Below are 10,095 nucleotides of genomic sequence, written 5' to 3' on the forward strand. Positions count from 1 at the left end.
AGCATGTTTAATTTTGGGGGGGGGCAGAGCTTTGTGACGTCATATTTGAGGGGGGGGGTCTGACTTTTTGTGACGCCGTGTGACTAGGGGGGGGGGGTAAAAAAATCGTCCAAAATCGCGTGACGTCATGTATGGACGGCCCCTCTATAGCTAAGTGGGCCTTACCTGCTAAAATAAAAAGTTAAGTTTTTACTTGAGGAATTATTGAATGGTTCCATGCTCAACCGACAACACGTGCGTTTTAATCGTTATCGATGGTGGCGTAATGGGTGGGAAGACTCTGGGATTCTCCTGCAACGGGAAGTGTGGTGTGGTGTAACGCCCATTACTCGCGTATGTACAATCACATTACAACCCAGCGTTACGAACAAGCAGACCAGCCAGCAATGGGTAGAGGGTTTCAAATACATTTTAATTTAGATTAAAATTATATTTTTACACTCACGAGCCAACAATCTATTTAGGGTTGATGTATAACTAAAATACAACCCTATAACAATCTGGCCCATTGTCCTATTGTGTGCAAGGTTCTACTTAAATGTTGAAAGGAACACATTACCCACGCAAGTTCTGTTGGACTATCTCCAAGAGTTGAGTTAAAGTTAAACGTCCTGGATTTTTAAGGGCAATTTTGGATCTCGTTCCGATCACCAATACGGAATAAATGAACGCGTCTTCATCGTCACGTCACCCGATGCCACAGGGGCATATTGACGTGATCATCGTTTGTGACGGCGCAAAGAAAGTGAACAACTTAAACGCAACGTCACGGCGCCGCCTACGCGCGCCTCGACTTTGTTCCCTCTGCGAGTGACGTCGGCGGCACCACTCGGGACTTCTGCGGTGGAAACACAACTCAGTGGCCTCTTGGTTCGTACCGAGCTGGATTGGCACGGCCCCGGCACGACTCGGTTGTGCAGTGGGAATGACCTCGGTGAAAAGCTTGTGTCGTTTTTTAGCGGTTGTCTTCCCCTCTTCCTGATGACGAACGCTTGTGTTGCGATCGAAGTTTTTTGTTATTTTCTTTGAACCTATCTACGTGACTTTACCGAAAGACCCAAAGAATAAGCTTACATTATTTTTCGTTTATATTTTATTTCATTCCACCGTAGTCAGCCCATTTAGCAAGCTGGCTCATCTGCGGCTTTACAGGTCCACACGTACGTTAGTGCCACCACGAGCCCACGTCGCCAGCCGCGTGGGACCTCCAAAACCCACTTCCAACCAGGGGCATCGCAAATCTCGCAACAGGAGGCGGCAGCGGTGGTGGCTGGTGCGCGGCGCCACTGCGCAGGCGTCATGGGGGCAGGGCGACCCGGTGGGTGGTACACAACCACGTGGCAAGCGCAGTGGTGGTGCTGGTGGCACGATTTGGCCGGATGCCTCCGTCAGCAACCACTAAGAAGTTCTCCCTCTTTACGGTGCCGTCGGCCATGACCGATCGGTAGCGGCTCCCGTGCGGAGGCTCTCGAGATGAGGCTGCACAAACAACAAATGGATTCAGTAAAACTTCTCAAGAGTGGGACACAAAGCAAGCCAGAATTCAGAGCAAGCACAAACATTACCCGAAAAAAAAAAAAATTACATTTTAAATAAACCCCAAAACTCCCGCCGGGTATTAATTAAGCTGCGCACACTTTGAGACAGTGTGTGCGTGTGTGCACCGGCAATTTGAAAGCTGGTGTTGCAGATGCAATGCCAACGGCACATTCCCGGAGTCCGCTGGCTCGCCTTTGAAATCTCGCGAGGACTGGCTTTGGGAAAACTCTGCACGAATGTAAATTCCACCTCGGTTGGCGCTAATCCTCCTTCCAGTGGACTTAGCATTTTGCACGTTGCCACCACGGCCATCGCTGCCGCTCCACCAAGAGAGCCGCGATCTTAACAACCGTCCTTTAACTTTCCTCCGCATCGTAACATAAGATGACCTCACCTCCTCCGACCCTCGGCGTCACTTTGTCCGCTCTTCACCGGGACCCCCTTCGCTGTCGTTCCCTCGTCCCCCGTGGCTCCCACCGCCCGGCACGAGGTCGCTGGGCGTGCTCTCCAGACGGAATATGATGGGCGTGCGGCCCAACACAGGATTGGAGAGCTGCAGGCCCGAGAGCCAGTGCCCTAGTGTGGCCTGGTCACCACGCCCCACCATGCACATGGCAAACACGGGGCCCTCCTCCACTGCGGGAGACACACGGGGCAGATGCTTACTCGCCCGCTCGCTCACCTGCTCGCTCACCCGCTCGCTCACTGCGACCGCCCGACAAGGAAAAAATTTACCCGTAAAAACAAAGTTTTTCACTATAAATCCTTTATATGCGTGGCAGCTAGAGTCCTCTCGTCCTCTGGCTTGAGAAGGCTGCCACATATGGGTCAGATGATTGCCTGCCACCATTAAACAATTGGTAATTAAATATAAAAAAAAATTTCCTGAAAAGTCTCAAGTTATGGAAATTTTTTTCACGAAAATAAATTGTCACGCACAACGAGTCTGTGTACAAAATGTCAGCTCGATTGGATCACGGGAAGTGGGTTAAAAAACGACCGAAAGATTTGCACGGTCGTAAGCGCGCAAGCAAGCAAGCAAGTGAACTTAATATAAAGGATTTAAAAATACGGCGAGATGAACCACATGGGGGTGGTGCAGATAATGGGGGAGGCGGTGGTCAGGTGTTTGAGCGGAGAGGGCTCAGGCTGACGGTAGTGTGTGGCGACAGTAACCGGCAGGCAACCACTCACCCTCCTGAACATCGAAGGAAAAGTCATCGGAGAGGTCGAGGGTCAGGTCAAGGTCAAGCTGCAGAGGGTAGTAGAGGCTCCGCTCGGGGTCGATGGGGGGGTTCTGGGGACACATTGCAGTCGCTGGTGAACGGGCTGAGACCTTTGACTCGCTACACTCAAGAACCTGGTTTGATCACGGGCAGTGACCGAGACACGGATTTTAAAACCATGCATCTGAGTGATTCCTGCTCAGTGTCTCTGCCCTCCGAACCACCCGGTCACCTCTCAATAATCGATTCTTGTTGGTACGACCCGATGCACGTATCGCTCGCCTAAGGATCGATTTTTTTAACCCACGGACATAAGGAACCGCGACGTGTCCCCGCAGCAGCCTCCGAACAAGATCGTCGTTTTTATTTAGAACCGTGCAGCCGCCCCAACCGCGTCCGTGATTGGTTGTGGGTGAGCGACGCTAACGAGCGACACAACGAGGCGGTGTCTCATTAGAAGCGGGGGGGGGGGGGGGGTCGCAAGATGCGAGACCGCTAGCACCTTCTCGTGGGGTGCGAGGGGGTCACCGCGGAGCACGTAGTAGGAGACGTTGGCGTCACGCAGCCACAGGCGCGACGGCCCCTCCACGTACACGGGCCGCTCGGGGCGGTGCCGTGACAGCAACTCCTGCTGAGCGGGGGTCTGGATGCCTGCACGCACGTGCCCGTACATATGAACACACAATGTACACGCGTGTAAGCAAGGACGTACATTCTAACCTTACTCCCTCCCTTTGATACTGCTAATCCTGCATAATGCATGGGCATGACTTAAAACCCCTCGCCAAACCTCCTACGCATTTCACATGTAGTACTAATCGCATATCTGCATTTACCATAAATATGCTAAATTCCTCTTGATATGCAAATTATTTTGTCAAGACGCTCTTCACCCCTCCATTCCAGCTTAAATAGTCGCTCCAAGCCTGGGGCGTGCCATTCAGACTCTGCCTTCTCGACAGACCTGTTCTCCACCTGAAGACGGCTGCTTGCGTTGTGGCCGAAACGTCGTGAGAATTATTTTATTATGTTTTATTTTTATTATTTTATAATTTTCCTGCTACGTGACTTTACCGAAAGAACCAAGAAGATGAAGAAGGACGTACATTTCAAGGTTGCCACGTTGTGGTAGGGTTGTCATTTTTTCCCCCGTACAACCTGATGAGATGCTCGCAGTTGATACATAAGTAACATTTTCAGGCCATTTCGAAGTGCTAGGCTTCATGTGGACGTGGGAATAATTAAACAAAGTCATGGGCCATGTCTGGCCCGTGTGCCGTAGGGTTCCCCAGCCCTGACCTACAGGATACATCAGCGCCTTACCGACGATGTAGGGCTTGGTCACGTCACGGCCGTCTTCCGTGACATCATTGTACGAACTCTGCGGGGCAGACGGTTGCAAAGGAAATTAACAGAAGCCGTATTTAAACGAGACAGAAAACACCAAGCATGTGCACGTACGTTGGATCGCTTTCCACCGTGTGAGGAACTATTTAATTGGCGATACGAAAGCCGATGTGTTCGGAGCCGTCAGGGTAAAATGTGATTGCAAATTAGCAAATGGTTAATTTTGCGCCAAGTTATTTTTGTCTGCAAGTTTTGGGCAAACCCTTTGATCGATTTAGACAGTTTTCAGTTAGGTACAACGTAACATAGCATCGCAGTGTACTGTTAACATTTTGTTCATATTGTATGGCCTCCAGCAAGTGAGCAAGCAAATGATTGAGCGGTGAGTGTATGCGCAATATAACCGAGCATATGCGCAAGAGAGGGAGTGACTATATACGCAGCGGTGTATCAAGTACGCGGGGTAGATTGGTGGGGGAAAAAGTGGCAGTTATGTCTCCCACCACCAATCTATATTTCAACTACTTTCCCCCTCCAAGATGTTGTGCTGAGCGTTTCTCTGCAAACGAAATGTGTTAAATGAATCCAGCGAATCTGAAAATTTACTTTCAAGTTCAAGTTCATTTATTAGGTATAGCCCTGTGAGCCATTCTGCTCTTGAATCGGGTGCAACCGCAACAAACAAAAAACATGAACAAGAAAACATTTTAAAGTGAATATGTGACTAAGTGCAAACAGAAAATTCAAGAAAAGACAGCAAAATGTTGCAGAAAAAACACCGTACACCAACGCTGTGTGCAAAAATCCCAGTGGGATGCAAGTCAAACAACAACAACCACAAGACAACTTAGATTAAGGCCATCAGTCTTACTCCGTACTACAACAAACAAACATGGCCAAACCAGTAAACTTTTCGAAATCACCAAAATAAAGCAATGAAACAGTGATCATATGAACTGACGGAATTTTCACAATAAACGACAAACAACATGGACTACCAAAACCCTGCAGCCATAGCTGGCTACTTGCGAGCAGTCACATGAGCATGTAAACAAGCGAGCATGCAAACGAGCGAGCGAGTGTGAAAGTCGATCGGGTGAGCATGCAAAGAAGCGTGCGAGCAATCACATGAGCAAGCCAACGAGGAATCGAGCAAACACGCTATCAAGCAGAGCTTTCAAAAGAGTGAGCGGGTGGGTGAGCGGGCGGCATCCTTGCCTGGTAGACGGTGACCTTGGCGTCGAGGTCGTCGGCCATGCGCGTGAGCGCGAGCGAGGCGAGGGTGACCGGGTCGCTGGGCAGCGTCACGGGCACAGGGTACGGGTTCATGTGCTTCATGCGTGGGAACCAGTAGAGGATGCGGCGGTACTTGCGGTACGGGTGGCTTAGCTGCCCGTAGATCTGGATGAGCAGCGACCGCGTCTCCTTGTCAGGCATCAGGCCTGGGGGGGAGGAGGGGGTCAGGGGAATCCATTGGGGGGTGTGGTTGGTGCAAAGTTTGAAGGCATGGAATTATCCATCGGTTAAAATATTTTGAATTAAGATTTATTTATTTTTTCCTTCTGATATTTTCCCCAATTATTCTCCAACTGTGCAATCGTTATCTCGTTACGAGATGAAGTATCCACTCAGCTCTCTCGCAGTGTTGTACAACCCTTCGCGTGTGGAAGCAGATATCACAGAGCTGACAGTCGAACAAACGTTTTTAATTCTCAGGGTTGGGAATTAAACGAGTATGTAGGCGAGCGTCTGGTTAAGCGAGCAAGTCAGCAAGTGGGCAGGCTGATGGATGATGAGGCTAAGGAGCAAGCAGGAAAACCGACGAATCGACGATTAGGCAAGCAGGCGAGCAAATTTGTGTGTGGGAAAAATCTATTGATTGGCGATCAGATGAATGGACAAGCAAGCGAGCGGACAGATAAGCGACCGCGCTCGCAACGCCGCCGCCGACTCTCACCATAGTTCTCCATCTGCTCGAGCACGGCGATGCCGCACTGCTGCTGGCGCGGGTAGTGGTTGAACGTGCGCTGGATCACGTTGCGCGGCACGAACACCCCCTTGGGGATGATGTCGAGCAGGCGGTTGTAGACGGCGATGTCGCGGTGCACGCCGTAGTCGCGCATGCACCGCAGCGCCGCGTACACGAAGTCCACGTGGCCGCGGCGGCGCGGGTCGTCCCGGCAGAACGACTCGATGACGCTCGTGAACGCCGCCTTGGTGCGGCCGCTATGCCCCGCCGCGGCCGCTGCGGCCGCCTCAGCAAAACGGTGCTCGTAGATGGCGAGAGAGGTAGCGGAGGTATCGGTGTCAGCGCGGCCCTGTGGAGAGAAGAGGCAGCGACACAAGGGGGGAAAAAGTGATGGATGTAGGATGTGGGGTTTTGGCACAGGAGCGATGCAGCCTAACAGCAAGGCCGAAGTTAGGTATCTTTGCCTTCGGGGACACGAACACTCAGCCACTCACACAATTCTGTTATCATCCGTCAGTCTACCCCCTCAACTCACCCGCTCAGCCATTCGTAGGATTGTTCGCGAGTCCACCTACCTCTGTCGACTCTTTGCTCCAAAAATATTGCTTCTGTTGCTGCTTCATCGCAAGCTCCTGATGCTCCTGCTGTTGCTGCTGATTTTGAGTCTGCTTCTGCTGCTGCTCTTCCTCCTGCTGACTCTTCTCCTCCTCCTGCTGCTGCTGCTTCTCATGTTGCTGTTGCTGCAGCCGTTGGTGAACTTCGTCGCTTGTGACTCTGCTGCCGGTGCTCGAGCTGTCTGTGTCAGGCTGCGTCCTGGAGAGCCGGTGCCTCTGCAGCGCTGCGCGGCCGATGAACACGCTCCTGCAGGCGACGACCACGATGGTGGCAGCCTAACGGACACGGGCACGATCAACAGAGAGTCCCACGGTGTCAATTATTTGTCGAGTTGCTGACTTGGCTAACTACTGTAAAGTATTGAAAAGATAGTTGATTCATAGCAGGCCCCAGTTCATTATATGGACCCCTGTGGTAAAAAATGTAGAAGAGCAAGGACTCCACCACCCCTCACTTCCCCCAAGGTAAGAATGCTTTAGGGTTATGGTTAGTGTAGGGGTTTTGGTGTCTATCCAAGGATTCTTGCAACCCTCTTCAAATTGGCTTTTGTCAATATTACAGCGCAAAATAGATTAGCTCCCAGTGTACTTACAAGTATGTGAAGAGAATAATGACCCATATTGGCAGGGGGTGTTAATCTGCCACAGCAGGAAAAGGGTTTTAATAAATTATAGCCTTCTGACGCCAGGGTCAGAATTCGACAGGGGTCAAAAATACTTTCTCACACTGTGACTCACGTACATGGGGCCCCGTGCGGTGACGTGAAGGGACCCCCACGGGCCCTGTCACGGCTGAAGCGGTGCGGGTCCAGACCCCAGCGAGCAGGGACGACAGCCCCCGTGTGTAACTCATCATCGTCAATGGCGACGTGGTGAACCCCTATTCGGCCTCATCAACGCGAGCAGCTCAGTCCTGAGGGGGCATACAGACACGTCCCTCCGTGTCACCACGCTGCATCGTGCAGGGATGAACAACAGATACCACCTGCCACTGATGTTAGTCGTGGCCGAGAATCGAACTCAGGTGGTCAGGATAATGACATGGTGCAGAAGTCACTGCACCACTACTCCACACCCCATGTACAATATGTGACCGTACTTCACTCATGTTGGTCAGTGTGGGTTTGTGAAGGCGGGGGAGCAGAAGACTTTACAGCACAATTTATTTTGCCGCACTGCCCCTTGTGCCCACCACACGGCAGAGTATGTACAGATTGACATAGATACCACTTAAAGAAATAAGAAACATTTATTAGAAATCTTAGGACCAGAGCTAGGGCAGCTCGGGCTTCCTGCTTGTCTATGGTTTCCACACACAACAAAACTGCCCTTTGTCAATTATAAATGATCGTACTTATGAAACGAGAGAAAAAAACATGTAACTTCCAGGTCCCCATGTTTCCCACCAATATCAATAGACTAACACACGTATTTTAACACTATCTTCTGTAAGATACGGAGCAATTGATTTGACAAAGTTCAGTACCGTGTTGAGAAGAAATGCGCTCGGAAGAAATCAGTGGGGTATCTATAAATGTATCACTGTAAATAGCGGCCCATTCATTTGTGCAATGCAAGTGTTTGTATATAGATCACACTGGGATAAACCCGTCATTTGTGCATTTGCGATCATCTGACATCACGGAGGTGCAGCGAGGTGGTGGTGTTCGTAGGTGGTGGTGGTACAATAAGTATAACACATTATTTGGTGATACTGCGTTGGCCAGTGTACGAAAACAATTTACAAAAACCGCAATTCATTCGTCAAAAACACTGTGGCGGTCACTGGAAAAGATAACAGGGAACGTTTCTGGTAATGTGCTGTGGCACAGTAAGTAGGTTGTTTCTGAGCTGCTCAAGTGTGTAGGGTGAAGTTTGAGTCGACCCCATCTCACGCGGATGGTTTGACTCCAGACACAATGCGGATTTCTCGCACAATCCGCCTCCGTCGAGACGGAGGCGGACAAGCCACTAGATGTCAGTACAGAAAGTACCGCAGGACATTACTGTACAGGAACACCGCCCGATTAAGAATTATATCACAGGCGACGTTTTGGGCAATGGCCCTTCTTCAGAGCACGTAAACAGGTGTGCAAATAATTGCATACGTTCCTTTTAAGGCTGTGTTATTGACGTATGCGTTGAATTGTGGTGTTGTTGTTTGTTGATTGTGCACCACCGGCAAAGCGGCATCGCCAATGTAATTTATTTTAAGGGAGGGCAAGTAGGTACTGGACCGGTAGTGGAGTCTACCACCCCAGACGCCATCGCCAACCCTCAGCACCAGCGAGGTGAAGTATGGTCAAACAACGCCCGCCACGGACTGGCGCGGCGTCAATCATCATACACCCGGCAGTTTGATTTGACAAAAAGGCCTTCCGCCACCAACAACGATCAATCCACTGCTGGATGGAGGTCTCTCTCCCAAGCCGTCGCATTGTTATTATTACGATGAAGACGAGTATTATCATTGACTAGTATTACATTCAAGAAGCTGTGAGTCTCAAAAATTGACGCTGGCTTCTTGCGAGCGAGCCAAAGGTCAGGGAGGCCTCACGCAGGATGAGACTGCGAGTTCCCTTTCAAGCGGCCCCACCCTCCTTCATCGCCTCTCTCGCCTTTGCGCGATGAGGCGATGAGCCAACGAGGTGTTTAGACTCGAAGATGAGGAATGATGATGAGGAGGAGGAGGGAACACGAGGACACTCACGCAGATTAGCAGGGTGGCATGGGGGTGGCCATGTTGTTGCCGCGCGGGGTTGTGGGTAGTAGGGTTGTCGCGATATGACGATATGCGACGATATTGCGCGATACGATATATCGTACGATACGATATACCGTACGATATCAGATTACCCAAGGATAATTGGTTCTTTCGGTAAAGTCACGTAGGTATAAAATAAATGACGTTTCGATTGCAACACAAGCAATCGTCATCAGGTGGGAAAACCACAACAAAAATTTATTCACGAAGTTAATAGTTTCAGTTCAAAGTAATGCTGTGATTCACGCCGTGTGTGTAAAAGTACAATTACGGCATGCATCGCGATAATCGTTATATAGCGATAATGTTAATATTGCGATAATGGCGATATCGTGATAATCGTTATATCGTGAAATTGAATATCGAAATTATATCGTGCGAGCGGGTGGCGGAGGCCCCCCCACCCCCTATCCCCCCCACCCCCTATCCCCCCCTATCCGATTCCCCCCTCGACCCCCCACCCGACCCCCCCGCACCCGACCCCCCAACCGACTCCCCCCTCGACCCCCCCCCCCAACCGATCACTCCCCCCCACCTGACCCCCCCACCCGATCACCCCCCACCCCTCACCCGACCCCCAACTGACTCCTCCCTCGACCCCCCCCCAACCGATCACTCCCCCCCACCTGACCCCCC

The 10,095-nt window shown here is 50.9% G+C and overlaps 1 protein-coding gene across 2 annotated transcripts; it reads right to left on the reverse strand.

Annotated features, from left to right (window-relative positions):
- Positions 1–403: 403 nt before the first annotated feature.
- On the reverse strand, positions 404–9,456 carry ECSIT (ECSIT signaling integrator). 2 transcript variants are annotated; one of them, XM_078872766.1, is made up of 10 exons: positions 9,406–9,456; positions 7,438–7,608; positions 6,657–6,971; positions 6,070–6,430; positions 5,331–5,554; positions 4,089–4,146; positions 3,268–3,416; positions 2,734–2,836; positions 1,934–2,175; positions 404–1,479 (listed from the first exon to the last, which is right to left on the reverse strand). In XM_078872766.1, the coding sequence occupies exons 2-9, from the start codon at positions 7,549–7,551 to the stop codon at positions 1,952–1,954; spliced, it is 1,548 nt and encodes a 515-aa protein (XP_078728892.1). In that variant the 5' UTR covers positions 7,552–7,608; positions 9,406–9,456; the 3' UTR covers positions 404–1,479; positions 1,934–1,951. The 2 variants fall into 2 exon arrangements, with proteins under 2 accessions (XP_078728892.1, XP_078728893.1); XM_078872767.1 differs by lacking the exon at positions 9,406–9,456 and having other exon boundaries at positions 7,434–7,514.
- Between the last annotated feature and the right edge of the window lie 639 nt (positions 9,457–10,095).

Source organism: Lampetra fluviatilis, chromosome 35 (assembly GCF_964198595.1).
Source record: "Lampetra fluviatilis chromosome 35, kcLamFluv1.1, whole genome shotgun sequence".
NCBI classification, from domain to species: Eukaryota; Metazoa; Chordata; class Hyperoartia; order Petromyzontiformes; family Petromyzontidae; genus Lampetra; species Lampetra fluviatilis.